This window comes from Phoenix dactylifera, unplaced genomic scaffold, assembly GCF_009389715.1.
Source record: "Phoenix dactylifera cultivar Barhee BC4 unplaced genomic scaffold, palm_55x_up_171113_PBpolish2nd_filt_p 000130F, whole genome shotgun sequence".
Lineage (NCBI taxonomy): Eukaryota > Viridiplantae > Streptophyta > Magnoliopsida > Arecales > Arecaceae > Phoenix > Phoenix dactylifera.
In genome coordinates this window covers 12,623-36,368 of record NW_024067692.1, presented here as the reverse complement: position 1 = coordinate 36,368, position 23,746 = coordinate 12,623, and the positions used below count along the sequence as shown (strand labels likewise).

Sequence of the window (23,746 nt, the reverse complement as noted above, 5' to 3'; positions counted from 1 at the left end):
GAAAGCAACATGGAGGCCTCAGAGCATCCAAATTGCTTGGGTGGTCTACACCAGAGTTGCGTTGTTGACTGAAAAGAATAATTGCAGCTGTGAAAATTCCAGCTTTTCATCAGTAGATACCCCTATTTTTTTCGAATTGAAATGATTGGAACATGTCAAGTGCTAACTGGGCATATGTAGGTATTGGAGAGGGTCAGTTGAACAAGGGGAATGGGGTAATGATGTTTAGCACTTATAGCATGGAGGTCGGATCTAGCTTTGACTTGAATTGGAGAGGGCCAATCTCCCCCTTATACATTGCATGTTGATTGTAAATGCAGTATTTGGGTCATAGTGTTCTACATGTGACTTATTGAATCATGATCATTAATTGCATGGTGCATAGATGAATGACCAATGACCATGATGGGGAGATCGGATCTCTTTGGTTTGACTTGAGCCATAGAGGATCTAAACTCTTTCTTATTGATTCAGTGAGGAAAAACATAGGCACCGATGGAGAAAATATTAGACACTAACCTCGAACAAGACCATCCTCGACCTCGGACAACTTTAGCTCCAGTCGAGGAGCCGCCAGCCTGAGGTAAACGACTCTGACTGTAGTCGAAGATCTGACCACCCAAGGTGAGCGACTTTGGACCTGACCGAGGAGCCCGTCAACATGTGTCGATTTGGACTGACAAATCTCAGCAACCGACAGCCTTTACAGCACGCAATCGTGACGACACCACAATCTATGCCTGACCAGCGCTACACGCCGCCCACGCGGACTGACTCTATGCCGCAGTAATACTACCGGTCGTCACCTATTCATCAGTGTACACCACATCAGCCTATATAACGAAAAATCTAACTCTCCTATATAAATGGGCAGTCTAGGGGACCTCAGGTATGCATGCCATATTACTCACAGAGAACAAAACTCTTCTGAAATCTTCTTCCTTCCATACTATTGCCCATCTATTCTGACTTAAGTATCGAAGGATTCTTCACCGGAAACTCTCCGACAAGCGGACTTTTTGAAGGTTGCCTCCGAAGGAGACCGACACCTGATGCCACCACCAGTTTGTCTCCAGCAGACCTCGGGATTATCCGAGCTAAACTCCGACCTTGGTCTAGATTTGGCAGCAACATGCACTTAGGAAAAAAATTGGATCATAATTGGTGAATGAGACTATTGATGATGAATTATTTGGGCATCCAAGAAAACCTACTATTTCAATGAAAATTCCAACCATAAGAGCCTAGCATTGTGGTACTCAACCATTCAATACTTAATGCCCCCCCTCCCGATATCCGTAAGTCATTTCTTCCATGTTAGGAATTGGCCTCGCACCGACATGCTAATGAATGGATATTGTTTTGCATGTTTCGGAAGGGGGTCTTTTAAATATTTGACATTTTAATATGGATTAATTAGAGAATAATTAGATTGATGATTTTTAGGTAGGGACATGGGCAAGTTTGGTTGTATCAGACTTGCATATTTCAAATTAAATAAGATCTAAAATTAGATTCGACCTTAATCTTGTTTTTTTTTGGTTCGGATGATCGGTGAAAAACAACCCAAAGTGTATAATAAACATTGTCAATAACCAAGAATGACATATATTATCATTAACCGCACAAATTGACGATTGATTATATTCAAATTATTAATAATAGAAAATTCATTCCTCGACTCCAAGAAGGATCATATATATCTGATCCATATTTGGGATGGATCATAATTCTTTTCAATTCAAGCTGAACCCTAACATCTCTTATTGAGATGAATGTTATTCAGCTACATATTTTATCATGAGTTGTGTAAGTCAACTACTTAGATCAAGACAGAGGGCATTTTTCGACAATTGTTCATGATATTTAAAAACACTTATTGTTTTGAGTAACTGAGCCATTTTGTGATAGACATGTTGGTTCGGCCGGACCATCTTGGTGGTTATTTCAGCCTTTATGGGATCTAGCATGCCAACTTCATGTTCCTATGTGCATATATATTAACCAATTATCTTAGCTTAATTCGAACAGAAAGTTACGTAACTCTTAAATAATTTCGAGTTCAATCAACGAAGAACTCAAACTTCTTTTACACAGGGAATGTTTCCATGGCCATCTGTCACCAAACTTCTTGAACTACTGCATAAGATTTAGAAAATCTTTCTTGTTAGGGTCCAAAACCATGTTCTTGATCTTTATGGATGATTGACTAGATTCTGTCATTGCCAAAGAACTCTCTGTCTCTTTCACGGTGTGGTCATCCTGATTATGTCACATAAAATTCCTTACGCATATCATACCCTTCTTTTCATATAAAGGGGAAAAAAAGGGAAATCATGCATGCCCTTAATGAGGGACTAAGAATTCAGAATTGTTTTGCCCTTATCTTTGGGCGTTCATATTATAAAAATTCAGAATTGTTTTGGATAATCAGCCATAAAAGATTCATTATGGCTACACTAGTTTTGAGGGACTAAGAAATAACCTACGAGCTTTGGCAAGAACACCAAAGACGAATTGAAGTATCTAAATCTTTATAGAGTGGCTAAAGCCTGGTTAGCCCGAGCCATTCATCGGGTTAGGTTGGGTTGGGTTGAGCCAATATATTTGGATTGCGTTTGAATTTGTTGGTTTTGGAGGAAAATTGGATTGGTATGCTAACCCAATTTGAGGTGGAGTTGGGTTGGCTTTGAAAGCTCCGACATTCAATTAAATCTTTTATGTACCTCCGCACCTCAATTTTAAGTAGAAGTATAGATAAGTGTTGTAGTTGGTGCTCTTGGTGGGCTAGTGCAATCCGAATTCCCAATTCGAAAGCTTTGGCCCGAATTGCTGGCTTAAGACCTTGACGTGGCTTGGTTCTCGGGATCTGATGAATTCTGGACTGGACCTAGGCAGAGAATTCAGTAGAAAATAACAAGCGACCCAAGTGGCTCCCCCAAAACATGAATCTGAGCCAGGTCAAGCTTGGGACTAAGGGTGGAAATGAGCTAAATAGGAGTCGAGATTGGCCCTGTTCTAGCTTAGCTCATCTAATAATTCAAGCTCAGGTTATTTTGAGTTCTCAAGCCGCTCGTGAATGACCTGCTTAAGAGATCCGGTAAGAACTTAATATTCGAAACTTTAATTTTGTGACAACTTATGTGGGTATGCATTTAGTCCCACATCGACTATGCACTGGGTAAATCTTAAATATTTATACAAAATTAATAAATCCAAATAATATTTTTTGCCTAGCTTTTTTACGTGAGGCCAAATGGTATCAGAGTGCACCTGACCCGTGGTCCACATGGACTAGGAGATGTTGCTGCACAAGTTCATTTGGATTGACCATGGTATGAACTTGGTACATGGGATTGGATTTAAATGGGTTTAAACATTTAGCCTATTGAGGATGCTAGGGCTTTAATGGAAAAAGTATGTGAGAACATATAGGGGCTTGTATTTAGTCCCACAGTGACAATGCATTGGATAAATCTTAGGTATTTATATAGTACCAAAGAGCTCAAATAAAAACTTTCGGCTAGTTTTTTTGGATGAGGCCCTAAGTTGTTGTATATTTATCTAATTTAAAACAATAATCCTAATTACATTTTAGTGTTATACTTAAGAAATCATATTAATAAATTAGAATACATTGTATTTCAAATAATTTTTAATAAAGTTAAAACAAATATTTTCGTTGATAATATAATCAAAATAATATATAATATTAATAAATTATTTATATATGAGTACTTTGAGTTAATTTGACTCAAGCTCAAGCGAGCTAATTAAGCTTAGCTTCAGCTCCGCTGAGTCACCCTTAATCCAAATTCGAGCTAGCTCACAAACAACTTGCTTGTTTCCGGCTCTATTCGAACCTAACACCCTACGCTGGTTGGGTTGGATGTGATTTGTTCCAAGTTTAAGTCTGGGATTTAAATCCCAACCTTGTTTTCGACCTAGGCCTAAGCTAGCCCATGATGCCCATTGTTACGGGGGAACTCAGCCACCATGCCCCACGTGACCGACACGCGCGCCCAAGAAGACTACAGCTGCCCCTTGATCCAGTAACCCGACCCCGAGTCGGATATCTTCGGCTTCGCAGCCCGACCCCGAGTCGGCTGCCCCTTGATCCAGCAATCCGATCCCGAGTCGGATATCTTCGGCTTCGCAGCCCGACCCCGAGTCGGCTGCCCCTTGATCCAGCAATCCGATCCCGAGTCGGATATCTTCGGCTTCGCAGCCCGACCCCGAGTCGGCTGCCCCTTGATCCAGCAATCCGACCCCGAGTCGGATATCTTCGGCTTCGCAGCCCGACCCCGAGTCGGCTGCCCCTTGATCCAGCAATCCGATCCCGAGTCGGCAACCTCTCGACAACGACAGGCTGTTCCCCTGAAGCACGCCACGACCCTCTGTCCCTGCAACGGTCGTATCCGGCGCTGCTCCACGATCTCCTGTAACAGCCGTACAAGGCGGAGCTCCACTACGCCCTGTCACGGCCGTACCCGGCGCTGCCCCACGACGCCCTGTAACGGCCATGTCAGTGGCGACTCCATCGTGCCACACGATGACCAACCCCCCGAAGGACCCCCCAGCCTGGTATATATGCTGCGGGGGGGGGGAAGGGGGGAGGTAAGCAAGAACTTCCAGAGCATTCTCCTACTACCTGCAATTATCTCTCCTTCTCCTCCAACCTCCTCTGACTTGATCGTCGGAGGGCCCCCACTACCCCAGTGGTGGTGCGAGGCTTGCTTGCAGGTTTCCCGGTGGAAGGTGGAGCACAACCAACACCAACCAAGGCAACTCAGACGGAACCCCGTTCACCTCGCTGTGCCAATCGTTCTCGGTTTGGACCACCAGCAACAGTTGGCGCTAGAAGGAGGGCCCGAATCTTAGAGCGATCGTAATGGCACGACGAGGTGGTCGGGGAGCTTCCAATGCCTCCGGTCGCGGGGCCTCTCGCGCCTCCGGCCGGGAGGCCGCTGCGTCTCCAACACATTCTCAGCAACACTCCACCGTTCCACCCCCTATTCAGATGGTCGAAGCCGCTCAGTTCGACCAGTTAGCCCAGCAGGTTCGCACCCTCGCGCAGGCGGTGCAGAACCTGCAGGGTGTGATGTCTCGGGCGCCGTAGCGGGCCCAGGAGCCGCTGCTCCCTGAGCGCTCACCTGTCCTCCTTAACCCGCGCTCCTTCCTCTCCCATGGGGAGGAGCGCCGGCGCGAGGAAGATTCTCGAGCACGGTCTATTCTGCCGGGACCGTCCCATCGGAGCTGCGCGGGGTACGAGAAGCGGGCCCGGGCGCGTTCCCAGACCCCCCAGTCCTCAAGGAACCCGCGCTCCAGTCGGTCCCCCTCTCGGTGCTCCTTGTCTCCCACCCATCGGTCGCGCTCCCTGGACCGGCGGGTGGACGATCTCCACCGACAACTCCAGGTCCTGAAGGGCCACTCTAAAGATCCCTTCGCCGACTTGGAGATCTCCTCCCAACCGGCGCTTGCCTCGAGGATCCTGCAGACCCCGAATCCGCCGGGGTTTAAAATGCCGGCGATCGAGCCCTATGACGGGGCGGCGGACCCGCGGGATCACGTCGAGAGTTTCAGGACCCTTATGCTCCTCCACGGAGCATCAGGTCCTCTCCTCTGCAAGGTTTTCCCGGCGACCCTCCGTGGCCCGGCAAGGGCGTGGTTCGCCGGCTTGGAGGCTAACTCGATCCAGACCTTCGATCAGTTTACCCGCCTCTTCATCACCCATTTCGCCGTCAGTAGTCGGCGGCGACTGGTCTCCGACTCCCTCTTTGATGTCCGGCAAAACGAGGGAGAAAGCTTGCGGGATTATCTTACCCGCTTCAACAAGGCTACGTTGGAAGTCCGGAACCTGAGCCAGGAGGTGGCTCTTTCAGCCCTGAAGCGTGGCTTCCGAAAGGGCAGACTCACCTTCTCCCTGGACAAACGCCTGCCGCGGAGCTTCCCGGAGCTGTTGTCCCGGGCGAACCAGTATGCGGACGTCGAGGAGGCGGCCGCCCACCGGAGCAAGGAGGCCGCCGAGATCCCTCCAAAGCTCGGGAAGAAAAGGCGAAAAGAGGCACGCCAGGGGAGGAGCCCGACGCCTCAGCGTCGGCGCAGAAGCCTGTCGCCGGTGAGGAACCACGGCGCCCTACGCCCTCGTTCTCCGCCCCGACGTTTCAACCGGTACACTCCTCTCCTGACTCCCCGGGCCCAGATCCTCATGGAAATCAAGGGGCGGGAGGACCTCCCGGTCCCGAGACAGATGAAGAAGATCCCTGGGAGGAGGCCCTCTCGGGCGTACTGTGAGTACCACCGGGACCACGGCCATGACACCGAAGACTGCTTCCAGCTTCGGGACGAGATCGAGGCTCTCATCCGCCGAGGGCGTCTTGGTCGATATGTAAACGACCGACGTCCCCCCGCAGACTCGCGTCCGGCCGACCCGGCCCCTCCGGAGCCTCGAGAGCAGAATCGACCCGCCGCGGGCGTGATCCATACTATCACTGGGGGCTGCCCCCGGCCCGAGAGGAACGCGGGGGGCTCGACTGAAGCATCAAGGGCAGCCGTCGCAAAGAGGCAGAGGGTCGGTAATGTAATCACTTTTTGTGATGAAGATGTAAAGGGGGTTCAGACCCCCCACGACGACGCCATGGTGATCTCCCTCACTATGGCAAACTATGATGTAAGGCGTGTTCTTGTGGATAGTGGAAGCTCAGCTGATATTTTGTTTTACGAGGCCTTCCAAAAGATGAGCTTGTCCAGACAATTGTTGCACAAAACATCTACCCCCCTCATGGGATTCACTGGAGACGCTGTCTCGGCCGAAGGTGTCGTTGAGCTGCCTGTGACTGCGGGCGTTGCACCCGCAGAAGCCACGGTGCGGCTCGGGTTCTTGGTCGTCCGTGTTCCCTTGGCCTACAACGCTATCCTCGGACGACCCGGACTGAACGCCCTTCGCGCGGTGGTCTCAACGTACCACTTGCTCATGCGGTTCCCCACGGCGGCCGGGATTGGAGAGGTCCGAGGTGACCAACCGACCGCAAGGCAATGTTTCCTAGCAACTCTCAAAGGGAAGAAGCCCGTAGAAGCCTTAAGCGTCGAGTCCCTCGACGCCAGAGACGAGGTGGCCTTGCGGCACGGGGAGCCGGCCGAAGGTGTGATCGAAGTTCCCCTCGAGGAAGGTCGCCCTGACCGGACGGTCCGGGTCGGCACCAATCTCGACCCGGGAGCTCGGGCTCGGTTGGTGGAATTCCTCCAAGCCAACGCCGATGTATTTGCTTGGTCGGCGGCCGATGTACCTGGGATCGACCCGGAGGTCATTTCTCACGCCCTCAACGTCGACCCAACCCACCGACCAGTAAAGCAGAAGAAGAGACACTGTGCCCCGGATCGGATCCGAGTGGTCGACCAGGAGGTAGACAAGCTCTTGGAGGCAGGATTCATAAGGGAGGTCAGCTACCCCGAATGGCTGGCAAATGTCGTACTTGTCCGGAAGGCGAGCGGAAAGTGGAGGATGTGCGTCGACTACACCGACCTGAACAAGGCATGCCCCAAGGATAGCTTTCCGCTTCCGCGGATAGACCAACTGGTCGACGCGACTTCCGGATATCAGCTGCTGTCTTTCATGGACGCCTTCTCCGGCTACAACCAGATAATGATGGCTCCACAGGACGAGGAGAAAACTGCCTTTATAACAGACCGGGGGCTGTACTGTTACAAGGTAATGCCCTTCGGTCTGAAGAATGCTGGCGCCACTTACCAGCGCCTCGTCAACAAAATCTTCAAAGAGCATATGGAGGCGCGGTCCCGGATCAAGCACCTGGTGCGGAGCTCAATCGGGAGGCCGAACTTCAAGGAGGGGAGACGTGATCCCGAATGAAACGCCTAGAGCGGAGTTCCGCCGGGGAGAACCTCCTTGTTGATCCCAGATGAAACGGCTAGTTGGCGGAAGTCGCGAAGGGCGCGCCTCCCGTTCCTTCGGCAGGGGTCTCTCAACCATGCGCCGGAGAGGAGGCCCACGATCCATTGCAACCTGAACAGCTCCGGCTTGGCAGGCTCCATCGCACCTGCACCTATATTTATAGCCAAACTGCGGCCCCCCGGTCGTTCCGATACGGGTAGCTCCAATAAATGCGGGCGCATTGAATCCGGAGCCGATCCGGCTCTCAAGGCGTATCTTCCCGCGATTTCCTAAACGTTATTCTCCTTAATCGCATTTTTTGTGCAGGACACTCCGGGTGGCCTGTACCCCTAGGCCCACGTATCTCCGCTCGCGCCCCAAGCCGCATCCGCCTCGAAGAACGCGCGTATCACGGCCGCTTAACTGACACTCCTCGCAAGCAGCAACTGGCGATCCGATTTCCCAGGTAATCCCTTAATTAGCACTTAATGCCCATCTGGTGTTCCCCAGGCGACGCTTGGAGAGGAGGAGAAATACAATCGCAGCTGGCCATGGAGAAATCCCGTCGGGCGGCGAGCGACAGGCGCACGACCAGCGAGCGGAATTTCCCGAGGCTCGGCCCTTGGATGCCAGGCTAACCCGATGATCATCCCGGGAGCGGACTAGCCTGAAGCCCCGACCGGTCGCCTCGGCTTGCGCCAGCCTTGGCCTACCAACGAGCGGAATTTCCCGAGGCTCGGCCCTTGGATGCCAGGCTAACTCGATGATCATCCCGGGAGCAGACTAGCCTGAAGCCCCGACCGGTCGCCTCGGCTTGCGCCAGCCTTGGCCGACCAACGAGCGGAATTTTCCGAGGCTCGGCCCTTGGATGCCAGGCTAACCCGATGATCATCCCGGGAGCAGACTAGCCTGAAGCCCCGACCGGTCGCCTCGGCTTGCGCCAGCCTTGGCCGACCAACGAGCGGAATTTCCCGAGGCTCGGCCCTTGGATGCCAGGCTAACCCGATGATCATCCCGAGAGCAGACTAGCCTGAAGCCCCGACCGGTCGCCTCGGCTTGCGCCAGCCTTGGCCGACCAACGAGCGGAATTTCCCGAGGCTCGGCCCTTGGATGCCAGGCTAACCCGATGATCATCCCGGGAGCAGACTAGCCTGAAGCCCCGACCGGTCGCCTCGGCTTGCGCCCGCCTTGGCCGACCAACGAGCGGAATTTTCCGAGGCTCGGCCCTTGGATGCCAGGCTAACCCGATGATCATCCCGGGAGCAGACTAGCCTGAAGCCCCGACCGGTCGCCTCGGCTTGCGCCAGCCTTGGCCGACCAACGAGCGGAATTTCTCGAGGCTCGGCCCTTGGATGCCAGGCTAACCCGATGATCATCCCGGGAGCAGACTAGCCTGAAGCCCCGACCGGTCGCCTCGGCTTGCGCCAGCCTTAGCCGACCAACGAGCGGAATTTCCTGAGGCCTAACCCTCGGATGCCTGGCTTAGCGCCGGAAGAATTTCCTGAGGCCTAACCCTCGGATGCCTGGCTTAGCGCCGGAAGAATTTCCTGAGGCCTAACCCTCGGATGCCTGGCTTAGCGCCGGAAGAATTTCCTGAGGCCTAACCCTCGGAGTCGGGAGTCAGCGAGACGCTACCAAGAGTTAAAAAGAAGAAGGATGAAAGTGAAATGAAGAAACTCTATTTGCATTAACTTTCATTGTTTTAGGGCTGAGACCCATACAACTTGGCAAAACGCCAACACACAAAGAAAAGAACAAAAATACAGAAGGTCAGCTTGGAGGAACCCCCGGGTCGGGAACGCCGGGCACGTCCGCAGGGGGTAGGGAGACGGTTGGAGAAGCAGCAGGCAATGGCGCCGGAGGGGAGTCGAGAAGGGAGATCCCACTCAGGTCAATTTCGGGGTACTTAGCCGACACCCTTGCCAGGCCTTCCTCGAAGCCTAAGACAAAGGAGTCGGACCCCGCGTCCGACATATCACGGACGAACTCGTCGGACTGACGATAGGCCTGTACCGCCTCCGACATATCACAGGTGAACTCGGCGGACTGACGATAAGCCTGTACCGCCTGACGCCCGATCTCCGCACTCTTCTCGGCCAGCGTCGCCTCTGCTCGCTCCATAATCTGAGCTTTTGCCTCCAAGACCTTCGCCACAATCCGGTCATCCGCCTCGGAGGAGACCCTCAACAGATCAGCCTGGGCCTCCTTGTGCTTCGCCTCGGCAGCGATGCGAGCAGCCTCAGCCTCCTCCAGGCGCGAACGAAGCTCCTGGTCGCTCGCGCGGGACTTCTCCAAAGCCGACTCCAATTCGCCCTGCTTGGCTTCAAGAGACCGGGTCCGGTTGCGGGCGTTGTCGGCTGACCGCTGGGCCTTCTCCCACCTCTCCCGGTAGTCGGCAGCCTTCCGGGACTGCTTCTCGGCCCGCTCCTCCGCCTTCTTGATCTCGCCCTCGAGACCTGAGGCAACCTTGAGTTGCTCCCGAGCCTCCAACAGTTGCTTCTCGAGGGCGGCGAAGCCGAGTGCCCGCTCTTCGGCTACCTGGAGCCTCGTCTCGAGGTCCCTGGTCGTCCTCCCCGCCGCAGCCTGACCACCCTCTTCTGTTGCCTTCAGTTGGCTCTCGGCCCTCGCCAGAAGCCTCGCCTGTTCCTCGTAACACTCCTCCAGGCGGATCATGTACTGGGCGAGCTAAGAGATAGGAAAAACGAGGGCGTCAGGCGGGGATCAACAGAGCCTATAAATGATAAAAGCGACCGAAAGAACACTCACCGACATGAGACAGACGCAGCTGGCAGCCCCAACGTCAGGGACCCTCATCTCCCGGACCTGCCTGCGGTCCTTCTCCAGCAGTACCGTCTCGATGAGGTTTCGGGCGCCGGCGAAAGTGAAGGCCGACCCCGACTTCTCCCCGGAGTCGGACGGTGGTTCCGCAGCCTTACCCTTACCCATTGCTTGGGGAAGAGTCATGCTGACCACGCTCGGGGCGGGGGCCGCCCCTGGAATTGACAGGGTCCTGCTCGGCCGGGGCCTCGGCGCGTCCCTCCTCGTATCATCCGGAGCCGACCGAGTCGAAGGCTGGGCTGGGGACCGATCACGTCCGACCCGTCCATCTTGGGCGCGCCCGGGTGATGCCTCCGGAGAAACGGTAGTCTCGGCATCGGAGGGCTGATACAACGTCAACTCCCGGTCCGCGCCCGCGGCGTCCCCCTGATCGGTGGGTCCGGACCCGTCTGTCGGCGTCGGAGTCGCCTGCCGGCGGGACTTCTTCGCCGGTTGAGCCCCGCTCGGAGGAGCTCGTTTCTTCCTCCGGACTGCTTCCAGTAGGGACGTCCTACCAACAGCCGTTGCCTTGTCCGACCGCATGACGTCGTCGATCTCTGCAAAAAGGATGAGGTGGTCGGAGGTTGAGAAACTGAAGGAAAGAACGAAACGAAAGAGGAGAACAGAGCTAAGGAAAAGAAATGGTGGCGGGCTCACGGTCAGTGGGGACCGAGCTCAGACCGACGTTCACCAAGGTATCCTCGGAAATAAGGCGACACACCGGGGGGAGCCGACCCTCGGCAACCAACTCCTTCAAGACGGCGACGCCGTCGGATTCCTCCCTCGACAACCTCGATAGGCCAATCGGAGACTTCATCGGCGTCTCCCAGGTTGCCCTGATTCCCCAAGAGGAATCTGCGTCAACGAAAAAGAAGCGCTCCTTCCAGCCGTGAATGGAGGTGGGAGCCTCCTTGACGAGGCCGCACCCTCGCCGCGCTGCAAAGCACCACCACCCTTTATCCTGGGGGTGGCCACTCAGGCCGTAGCATTCCCAAAAGACATTCAGGGTGGCGGGAACCTCGTGCATGCGGCAGAGAACCTGAAAGGCTGTCAGGGCGCGCCATGAGTTCGGCACCAGTTGCGTCGGCGCCACTCTTAAACCCCGAAGCACCTGAACGACTAAGTCCGAGGGGGGAAAGCGGAACCCGGCCTGAAGAATGCCCTCATTGATGGCAACCTTCCCTGGAGGAGGATGGGACATCCTCTCCTCAGGCCCCGGGAGTGTAACATTGCAGGCCTCGGGAAGGTGGTATCGAGCCACGAACCTATCTAGGTCTTCGGCGGCCAACTCCGACTTAATGCGGTCTGCTCTCACTTCGCCCATCCCTAATGGCCAGTGAATCTACGGTCAGGACAGGGTCGAAAAGGGGGAAAAGACCGGAACGACTGGAGTACACTAATACAAAAGGAGAGTATGGAGAGCCCTAAATTAAAGAATGGAGCAACTCACCGGAAGAGAAGGAAGAACAGCTCCGAGAGCGTCAAAGGAGGAGCAAGCGAACAGTCCGACGGCGATGACGGCAGCGCAAAGGAGAAACTCGAAGATGTCTGTAAAGAGAAAGGCGGACGGAGGAGGACCCCCGGTTAAATAGGCAGAAAGGTGGGTGACGCCCCGGTGACGCCAGAGGACGCCTGGCTGCCGAAGGGTCGCTCGCGCCCCAAAGGCGAATCGACGCCATTAAGGAAGGACGTCCGCCGAAATCCTCAGGCTGCCAGGTCAGCAACAACCGCCATACGCCATAAAGAAGTCGGGGAGCTCGAAGCACGCGCGCCTCTCCGAGGAATGGCGGCAATCTCGAAGCATCACTTCCTTCGCCCGTTCCCCTTCTGGTTCCAGGCTCGGAAGTGGGGGGCTACTGTTACGGGGGAACTCAGCCACCATGCCCCACGTGACTGACACGCGCGCCCAAGAAGACTACAGCTGCCCCTTGATCCAGTAACCCGACCCCGAGTCGGATATCTTCGGCTTCGCAGCCCGACCCCGAGTCGGCTGCCCTTTGATCCAGCAATCCGATCCCGAGTCGGATATCTTCGGCTTCGCAGCCCGACCCCGAGTCGGCTGCCCCTTGATCCAGCAATCCGATCCCGAGTCGGATATCTTCGGCTTCGCAGCCCGACCCCGAGTCGGCTGCCCCTTGATCCAGCAATCCGACCCCGAGTCGGATATCTTCGGCTTCGCAGCCCGACCCCGAGTCGGCTGCCCCTTGATCCAGCAATCCGATCCCGAGTCGGCAACCTCTCGACAACGACAGGCTGTTCCCCTGAAGCACGCCACGACCCTCTGTCCCTGCAACGGTCGTATCCGGCGCTGCTCCACGATCTCCTGTAACAGCCGTACAAGGCGGAGCTCCACTACGCCCTGTCACGGCCGTACCCGGCGCTGCCCCACGACGCCCTGTAACGGCCATGTCAGTGGCGACTCCATCGTGCCACACGATGACCAACCCCCCCGAAGGATCCCCCAGCCTGGTATATATGCTGCGGGGGGGGGGGAAGGGGGAGGTAAGCAAGAACTTCCAGAGCATTCTCCTACTACCTGCAATTATCTCTCCTTCTCCTCCAACCTCCTCTGACTTGATCGTCGGAGGGCCCCCACTACCCCAGTGGTGGTGCGAGGCTTGCTTGCAGGTTTCCCGGTGGAAGGTGGAGCACAACCAACACCAACTAAGGCAACTCAGACGGAACCCCGTTCACCTCGCTGTGCCAATCGTTCTCGGTTTGGACCACCAGCAACACCCATATTACGGTCGGACCACATAACTCTCTTGAAGGTTAAAATCATTAGTCAGGCAGTTTGAAGGAAACGCCTATGTTATGCCTACGGGAAGTGACATAATTATTTAATCCTGGTAAATTTGGGTCTAAATAATCCTAAAGAATAAATTACTGGTAAATTTGGGTTCCCCCTAATGGTCGCATTCCTGTGCTTTAGCAACTAAAGATAAAGATAGAATATATGCTTCATAAAGTGAGCACTTAGATAATATGGAATTTTCTCTTCCATATGCCAAGCCTTTAGATTATTCCTCGGACACATACCAGCTGTCTGCTTGAAAGGTACCCATAAGAAAATACGTCCAATCTTAATGCCACTGGCCAGAATATGTTCCAAAAGAAAAACCGAGCACTCTCTTCTTCCATGCAAAATGCCCTATTACAGTATACTTATCCCTAACATCAAACTTGATTTCTTGAATTCACCTATGTGATGCATCTCTTTGTTCGATACCAACATAAATAAATTTCGAAAATCAGTTCTCATTATCTTAAATATGAATATCCTTTCCCCTGCAATGTTAAAAGCAACATTTGTTCCTCAATGTTAAAGATTGGAGACTTACTTGTTCGTAGAATTGTGCATGCCAAATAATCCATGAGAAATTCTGTACCCAATGATCTAAGTTTCAGATGGCTGGATGGGGGGTTAATCCCTCCCTTTAACCCAGGGAAACAGAAAAAAAAAATCATAGAATTATATAAAAAAACAGTTTGGGGTGAAAATGGGCCCAAAATATTGATATAGGAGAATCATCTAACCTGTTGTGCAGCAATTTGGCCATGCGAGTAGGTTAGACTAAACTCTAGAAGCATGATCCTCTATATCTAAGATTCAGTGGAGCATGGAAATTTTGGAAAGCTATAACTTCTAATTCAAAAAAATAGTATTGTTATTGAAAATGAAGTTGATGGAAGAAACAACACCTAGGTTTTACCCAAATTAAAAAAAATAAAATAATTTTATTATTTTATAATTTGTAACATCTTTTATTTAGGATAGGAGTACAACTCGATTTAGGCTGAACTTTATTAGTATGAATAAAGAGAAAAGTTAAAAGAGTAACTCAAATAAATTAAAGAGAGTGCAACTCTATAAATAGTAGAGAACTTACAATTTCTTCCTTTTTAGCTAAAAAAAGAATTCTACTCAAATAAGAATGATCTCGCTGGTACGAATAAAGAAAATATCTTATAATTTTGGAGAAGGAGAATAGAGGGAGTGAAAGTAAAGAATATATATTTTATAATTTACCCATTAGATTTCTAATAGAGGGAATAGAGAAAGAATGCAAAGAGCATAAACTTTTCAATCTATCAACTAGAACACAAATAAAAGGAGTGAAAGCAAAAGATACAAATTCTACTTTCCACCACTTTCTATCCTTGATATATACTATAATTTGTAATTCATGAAAAATTAATGAAAATAAAGGGTTCAAAGCTCCACTTTCTAAAATTCTCATTGTTTATTATTTTATCTTAAGGATTTCTATATACATATTTGAATTTTTCTAGATATGGATATAAATTTGAGCATCAAAGTTATATCCACATCCGTACCTATATTTGTCAAAGAGAGATGGAAAACCATTCTATATATATATATTCGAATATGCAAGTCTATATAGTTTTATATATCTCTTATGAATTTTAAAGGGAAATAAGTGACAACATTAACTAGTATTTAATGTAATTTTCCACTTATATAGTGATATCTTTGTTTTGATTGTTCATAGAGTATAACTATCCTATTTATATCTATATTGTTTTGATATCTTTGTCCCCGGAGGAGCCGGAGAGGATCGCAATCGCGATCCTCTGTTCCGGCTCTTCCCAAAAGAAGACGTGGCTGAAGTCGGCTGGGGCTGCCGACTTCAGCCCGTATCTCACATGTTCATAGAGTATAACTATCCTATTTATATCTATATTTTTATCTATGTTGTCAATATCCAATTCGTATCCATAACTATTTAGCACAAATACATCCATGTTCATATTCATATTCATCGAATAAATACGGACACCAATATGGATGTTCTGATGCCCAATCTGTATCCAATCCATTCTCAGTCCTATAAAGGTATATTAGGAGGGGGGAAGAGGCCACGAAGGAACAATAGGAATACAACTACAGAGGAGGACAGAGGCGCCCAGAGACACAGAGCTCTGTAAAGACTCCACAAAGCAGGCTCCATTCTTCAAGGTAGCCGATAGCCTAATTCAAGGTTACTTATTAGGTGACGATTTGTTCGGAAAGATACAATTGTTTCTTTCTTACCAGGTACCAACTGATCCCAAGCTCTTTGGAAAGGTAAAGAAACTTTCTTCTCCAATCTATCCACAGGTTTAGTAAGCAAGCTGCACTACCTCTAATCCCATGCCTATTTTGTCCATGTAGTGTATTTAGCAAAAGAAAAGTTTAAAAACAGATGGCTGATAGTTTCTTCTCGACACACTTGCAAACTAAACAACCTCCTGCACCAATCCACTCACCTATAAAAGTCTCTTAATAACGGCCAAATATGCAGTGACACAATAGGAACATCAGAAACAAGGAGACTGAAGTTGGGAAATGGCTGGTTGCACTCAATCAAAACCAATCCCTTCTCCTCCTAAGCCTCAAAAAAAGAGAGGAAGTTTTATATGGACAATTAATTTATAACTAATAGGACCTGACCGCTGATCAAAGGTTTATTGGGAACTTCATGCACTCTTTTGGCTCCAAGATAGTATTGTAATCAATATTAGCATTCCTATCACTTTTACTATTGAAATTTGCATGCATTTGACGTGCATACATACACCTGCATTTGACAAAATATGCAGCCATCCATATTGTTGCATTTTTGTCCTACATAAACCAGACACCTTACCCTTTGCAAAAGAAAAAAAAAAGAAAAAGATGTATGAGCTTCAATGGAGAATTGCAACAATTCTTTATAGTTAAGTTTGTTACTAAATTAGTCAGCTACTTTCATTACTGATTTTGCTATATAGAAGTGTTGGGTGGAGAAGGAAACTATGGACAACTGCGTCATAATATTGGCAAGAGGCCTATCAATTAAATTTGGTGAAGAACCGGGACGTTGGACCTGGTTCCGTATCAAAGGAACAAGGTGATATTGTATTCTTCTACCTGATTCTTTGTATGTGCAATTCCCCAGGTTAATTCCCTTTTTAAAAATAGAGGAAACAACTGATGCCGTAAAGTTAAAAATGCGCTGCTTTTCACTTGAAATATGCAGGAATTTTTACAAACAGAAATATCGCAATTATTGAATAATATCACCCTCAGTCAAGGAAAAAATTGTTTTTATGAAAGCTATTAATCTTGGTATGTATGTACATAACTACGTGCCTATATATGTTGATTCTCAAAAAGTACTAATGCATGTATTATAACCTTGGAGAATGTATATTAATCTTGTGTGCCATTACTTTTTAACTTTTTCTATCGCAACTTAATTTCTGTGAGCAGCTGTTATTGTGAAGTGGCGTTGCTATTAGATGTGGGTTGGCTGGAAATCCATGGGAAATTTGAGACCTGTTATCTTACACCGGGTGTAATGTATGAGGTTGTGTTCGTTGTGAAGATGATGCCGCCTACAGATGGTTAATTGGTCTTCTCCAGTGAATCTAATGCTCGAGCTCCCAGATGGAAATGTTCAAGTGCGCCAAGAGTCCTTGCAAGAAAAGCCTCTAGGGCAATGGATTGAGCTTAAAGTTGGTGAATTCATGGCAAACTCAGATCTAGCAGGAGAAATGAAGATTTCTTTATTTGAGTATGTTGAGCCCTCGAAGAAAGGTCTGGCAGTTAAACACGCTGTCATTCGGCCCAAGTAGATACGCAGTTCTACGTGTCTCTTTATGTGATAATCTATGTATGTACCTTCAATAAACAAGAAGCTTATGGCTTTTAAGGATAGCATAATTACTCGATCCTGTTTGATCGGATTGGATTTAAGTCTTAACTTTGGTCTGATATATTCTAGAGAACAAGTTATATTAGCAGTAATCAAGTTTATAGTCTATTCTCTGGACATCATGGCGGCCACAAAAAATTTTGTCAACATGCTTTTGGTGTTCTTATGGTGGCGAGATGAGGATGGACTAAATGCTTCATAACGTTTTGAGATAATGTGGAATAACACTTTCCCCACCTTCCATGTGCTGAGCTTTAAGGTTTAGACAGACACATGCATGTGTGCAGGCACTAGCTGAATGTTTCAAGAGTGCTGCAACAATTCAGGACCTCACCTACTAAAAGGCCAAAGATTATCGCATACTCTTTTTGTTCAGTTTGACATCTTGATTAGAAAAAGCTGGCTAAGAACACTACAAGAATAATGGTCATTAGCGACGCTTTTTTTGGCCTTTAACGACGCTTTTAAGCGTCGCTAAGCGTCGCCTATGCTACAGTGGAGAAATTTTTTTCCGACGCATTGAAAAGCGTCGAGGCTTTCCCGACGCTTTTTAGCGTCGGCAATTGTAAACTTAGCGACGCTGTAAAGCGTCGCTAGCTGTAATGTAACGACGCTTTAAAGGATCGGTAGCTAACGACGCTTTAAAGGGTCGGTAGCTAACGACGCTTTAAAGCGTCGCTAATTGATTTCTGGTCGACATTTTAGCGACGCTTTAAAGCGTCGCTAATTGGTCGACATTTTAGCGACGCTTTAAAGCATCGCTAATTGATTTCTGGTCGAAATTTTAACGACGCTTTAAAGCGTCGTTAGAATATTAATTTTTTTTAAAAAATAAAAGGCTTTTAATATTAATTCTTGCCTAGAAATCAAACTACCACGAGTCCCTGAAGAATCCCACACCACCTCCACGTCCACCAGTGGCTACGCTATGGCCAGCTGCTCATGCTCCACCGCAACCCAGCCTCAGCCCCCATCCCCACCTCAATCAAGGCGTCCATCACCATCCCGATCCCCATCAGCCACTCCAACAGAAATACCGATCAGGAGGATTCGAGCTCCACCACCATCGCCCTCACCGTCGCTGTCACAGAAATCATCTCAGAAGCAGCCAGCAGAACAAACATAGCTGCAGCAACCATCACCATCTTCTAGAAGATCTTCAGAGCCATCTCCAACTCCAACAAGGTCAAGATCTCCCTCACCACCCCAAGAAACCTCCGAGCCACAACAAGAAGCAACAACTCAGGAGCCCAAATTGGTCCAAAAGCTGAATCTTGGGAAGTTGCAGCAGCTGGGGAAGCGAGGGCACAACAAGAATCATAACCTTAGCAGGTGAGAACAAAGGGGCTACCATGTTAATAGGACATGAGACCGCAAACATGCAAGGCATCCTCCACACTCGCAGAGGCCGCAGGCTTAACAACAACAAAGCCGAGGCAAGCAGCGGTAATAAAGAGATCCAGAAACAGTTGTTGAATCATACAGGTAATAAAAATCCAGCAATCATTGCAAGCATCAATAGCAATGTGCAGAGCATCAACAACTCATTGCTACATGAGAGTTCTCTCATACATTACTTTATAGTGCATTTGTACAAATGTCCTGTGTCAGATGATAATTGCAAAATTAGATGCTAATTATAAAGCTAAAAAGATGGTTTAGGTAGACCTAAGGATCAATTACTTTTTGAGAACTATAGTAGGACCGTCAGCACCACATCAGGACCACCAGAAGAACCAACAGAACCATGAACTTCTCTTGTTTGTAGTATATAAATATCTTTGGTCAGATGATGACTATAAACATTAGGAGTACAACATGTCCACAGCTATGGCCAGATCAAGAAGGGAGGATAAAATAACCAGCACTAAGAGAAAGCAAGATGGCTGAAGAAAATTCTATTTTCTGTAAATGGATTGAAGTCAAAATCCAGGTCTCTCTTTCAATACTAACTCTGTCCCAGTTTCATCGGCAAGTATCCTTCCTCCAAGTCTTAAACCTGAAACACAACAACACATTCAAACTTTCTTAACTCAACCCAAGCAATGTTAAGTATGCAATACGTTCGTCTGAAAGGATTTTCTTTTTAAACACTAATTTCTGTCCATGGGACTGAGCCAGATCAATGAAGTTTTTTTCGACAAAAACTTGATGCAAACAACAGTAATGCATGACATGCTCTCCCATGCACCACATGCCAAAGCCATAACAAATTCTCTGAAAGAAAAGAGAATTTAGAAGAAGTATTAATAACTGTAGAATCCCCAAATGTTAAAAATGCAAGAGTAACTAATGTATAAATCATAAAATATTAAAAACAGTGGATGAATCACAAACCCATACTTAAGAACTGCATTAAATTCCTCATATGGGAATTTATTCTTACAACATAGAAAAGGGAAAGTTATCCCTCCAGTTACTTTTTTTATTCTTAACCACTCTCTAAACACAACAAAAAGAATGAGAGAATAAATTCAACCTTGTAATAGAAATCCAAATCATCATCCTATGCAGCATTAAATATACTTTATTTCTTGTATTTATCCCTCTAACCCAATGCCAAAAAAATTCTGTCCTATTAAATAAGTCGCATCATTTCAACAATATCTGGATGAGTTCTTCTTATCCCCTTAAAATTTATTCTGCAGCCAAATACTGATGCTCAGTAGCCTCAGAGGTGGGAAAGTCAGGCTTACGGTGCCTTGTGCTTTCCTGTAAGTGTACTGTCAGAGGCTGCATAAGAATTAACCAGTCCAAGCATGGAACAATTTCCAAATTACCAAAAACAAGCATCTCAATTATTTGTACCAGGTCAAGTGTAAATACCGGACATTTATATTGGATAGAATGCAGTAAGGGATTTACACATGAACTAAACAGAATGGTACCAAAGTTGGACCCATTTCACAACCATCTGAATCATACTTGCAGCCATCTTAGCCTCTTGCTGTGCTGATGAGATCTTGGGAATATTTGTGGATGATGAGGAATGAAACTTGGGCAAAAATCCCACTCTTCAAGCTAACATTAAATTCAGTAAGTATGGGTAAAAATAAAGATATACTTAAGAACTGCATTAAATTCATATGGATCAAAACATTTTCTCTAGCAGAAGTTTCCAAGTTTATCTATTTGAGTTGTTCTAGAACATCACAATATCTAGGCATTCAATTGTTTTTTGTTGACATAGCCATCTCTACAGAAGAAGTAACTATCAAATAACAGCAGAAATTTTAATTAGAATACGAACATGTGAGAGTGTGATCAGCCTTGAAAGTAAAAGACATACAATTTTTTACAGAAGCTAATGCCCCATTGCCTGATCATATGCATTTGTTAATATGTAATTCAATTTAGATTATTTGCAACAGAGGACTAAAAGATTATAAGACAGTTCAAAAGGAAATAAGGAATTAAAGAAAAATCATGTAGGTCTCATCCAAATTTGTTTATCCTTGATTACAAAAAGTAACTGAAGAATCCCGGTGGGGAAAGGAAATATAATTAGAAAGGTGAAGGAAAGAAGAACAAGATTTCCAGGTCTGCATCAATATTTCTGTGTATTATGGCATGCCTTCAAGAGTACGTTAACAGCATAATCATCCCATATCTCTCACTGCAAACTAAAACTATCTGAGAAAGAAGAAGCCATTATTATTAATGGAGAAAGAAACGATACCTGTGGCGAAGATAATAGGATAATGTTCTTGAAATTCTCTAATGTCTTCTGCTGAAAAAGGATAAACAAAATGTATCAGCATATTTTAATTTGGGAGCAATAATGTGATCGGTAATAGATCCATAGTACTAATCCCTATTTAAGGTAATCGTTGGAATATAATTAAGCCTTCAAAATTCATGGCTTCCTTATGGTATCCATACCATAAATCCTAAATTCTGTAACGATAACATGGTCAAGACATTTTTTTGGTAGGCTGGAAGCTCATCTTGCCTCATGCCTTGAGGCAAAGTTCTTTGAAAATGCCTTGAGGCTCATGGGGGAGGCTACATATAATGTGACACCTAGATCCAATGGAAGTCTCAATGATGGCCGACTTATCCTTCAAAATGATGGAAAAGTACTTTGAAAGTGCCATCAGTGCCAGCTAAACCAGGTATTTTATCTTAGAATATGCCCTTCACCACAAAGTGCAAAAGGTGAAAGCAAAAGATTTCCATCAATAAAAAAAGTATAGCCTATGACAATGATATGTTTTTGATATTTTGTTCTTGTAATTGTGCTGCTTTCTTTTGAGTAGGAAATCATTTTACTAAATGAAAATGGTGAACACAGAGAAAAATATCCATCGTTGGAGCTATGAGAGTGTGAAATGCAGCCTATGAGAATAGTCATTGCCACACCGATGTTTAGAAGTGTAGAACTCTAAGAATATCTGATTGGTGGTAATAAGCAATCAAAAGTTCGGCACAAGCATTAGCAGCAAACCTTGTAAAATTATCATTTAAACATGGAACCACTGACATAACATAAATTGTGTCTGTCTACTCACTGAATGTGTAACGACATTCTCTGAGCATCAATAGTTTAGGAGCTGGCAGACCAGCTGATTAAATCAGGTCTGATTGGAACCACCAGGACATTGTTTGGCAAGGTTGGTTCTTCTAGTAATCCATATGAACAGATCAAACCAGCAAGTTCCAAGCAGATAGGCCAGGTTGCATATCAGTGGCATGTTTGATTTATTAAAAGACTGTGCTGAAAGCATCAGCCAAGGTTCAAGCGAATGACATTAATTTGGCATAGAATCACTCAATCACCAAACAATAAATCTAATTGCAACCACTAGGGCATTTAAATGTAGTAAAACTTTAATATTAAAGCACCATCAGCTAACAAAAACTATAGTAGCATTGTTTAATACCATCACATCTGGCTTCATTGTCATGCTTCTGACGATCCCTTCTGCCTCTTCCAACAACCCTGCTCGAATCAACAAATCAACCATGCAACCATAATGCTTCATCTCAGGCTGAACCCCATAAACTTTTGACATATTCACAAAGTACCTGCACCCTTCATCCACCAACCCAATGGGCTTTGCACTCTTCTCCAGTTGCATCACTTTAAAGAGGTGCAGTGCCTTCATGAACCTGTTACTCTGCATAGCCCGAAATCATGCAGCTCCAAGAAACCACACCTCTTTCTGCCATTAGATCAAATAACTCCCTCACCAAATCCAGCCGCCGAAGCCGGTCGCCGTCGGCGAGCTCGCAGAGGCACACCACGCAGCCCGGCTCATCTTGTTCCCCCTCCGTGGCCGCCGACGGCAAGGCCTCGTAGGCGAAGGGGCGTCCGGAGGAGGCCACGACGACGAGTCCGGCGAGGCCGGACCCGGCAGCGGAGAAGAGGGGATCGTCGGCCGCGGCGGAGGAGGGGTGGAGGCGTTGGAGGCCTAGGGAGTGGAGGAGGCAGAGGAGGAGGGAGCGGAGGTAGGAGACCCACCCGGCGGCCGCCACGACGAGAAGGATCGGGATGGAGTCGCTGGAGGCGTCGTGGAGTCGGTTCGGGAGCCCCATTTCTTTCCCCCTTCTCCATTCCTTCTTTTAATTTAATTCCTTTCTTAATTTAATAATTATTACAGAGTGAAGAATCGGGAGAAAGAAAGAGGGAGAAGAGGCAGTGGGCGTCTGGGGCGGCGGCGGGGGAGAGGGAGAGGGCTTTGAAGGGGGCATTAAGGAGGAGGAGGAAGGGGATTTGGGCTTATCTGCGGCGGAGGAGGCGGGAGATATCCACAGAGAGGAGGCCAACGGAGAGGGGGAGGAGGGGAAGGAGATGCGGCGGAGGAACGCGATTTGGGGTCGCTCGAAGGAGGAGAATGGCTGAGATCGGCGGAGGGAGGGGGGAGTCGGTCGGCGTGAGCTATAAGGGATTTAAGGCTGCGGAGGGAGAGGGTCGATCGGGTTTTGTGGTGGGAGATATGAAGTCCGACGACGCTTATAAGCGTCGTCGCATTTCTCCTAAGCGTCGTCGCATTTCTCCCTTGTGCCGACACTTATTAGCGTCGGTGAATCCATCCAAAGCGTTGACGACAAATTTTTTACCGACGCTCTCTCAAAGCGTCGGCATTTACTGTTGCAAGAAAAAAATTGCCGACGCTTTTATCTAGCGTCGGCAATTTAGAGTCGGCAAACATCTCTTTTGTTGTAGTGGAAGGTATTTTTTGGACTAAACAGTCGGACTAAACATATATCTGCATGGTTCTCATATACTTCTCTGTTTAACCATGGCATCCTCACCAGAATAAAGGCCCAAATCTATTCAAATTCAATCATAAATACCACGATCAGCCGGCCGTCAGTTCTAATGGACCCATTTAGG

At 48.0% G+C, this 23,746-nt stretch overlaps 1 protein-coding gene and 1 pseudogene across 3 annotated transcripts; one reads left to right on the top strand and one right to left on the bottom strand.

Annotated features, from left to right (window-relative positions):
* The first annotated feature begins 15,556 nt into the window (after positions 1 to 15,556).
* LOC120104864 lies at positions 15,557 to 17,514 on the top strand (annotated as a pseudogene).
* Positions 17,515 to 18,923: 1,409 nt separating this feature from the next.
* LOC120104863 (E3 ubiquitin-protein ligase RHA2A-like) lies at positions 18,924 to 23,264 on the bottom strand. Of its 3 annotated transcripts, XM_039116738.1 has the most exons (5): positions 22,600 to 23,264; positions 22,435 to 22,526; positions 22,290 to 22,348; positions 21,086 to 21,136; positions 18,934 to 19,405 (listed from the first exon to the last, which is right to left on the bottom strand). In XM_039116738.1, exons 1-5 carry the CDS (start codon positions 22,942 to 22,944, stop codon positions 19,329 to 19,331), a joined length of 624 nt encoding a protein of 207 aa, XP_038972666.1. In that variant the 5' UTR covers positions 22,945 to 23,264; the 3' UTR covers positions 18,934 to 19,328. The 3 variants fall into 3 exon arrangements, with proteins under 3 accessions (XP_038972665.1, XP_038972666.1, XP_038972664.1); XM_039116737.1 differs by having other exon boundaries at positions 18,924 to 19,405; positions 22,290 to 22,526; positions 22,600 to 23,263; XM_039116736.1 differs by having other exon boundaries at positions 18,934 to 21,136; positions 22,290 to 22,526.
* Between the last annotated feature and the right edge of the window lie 482 nt (positions 23,265 to 23,746).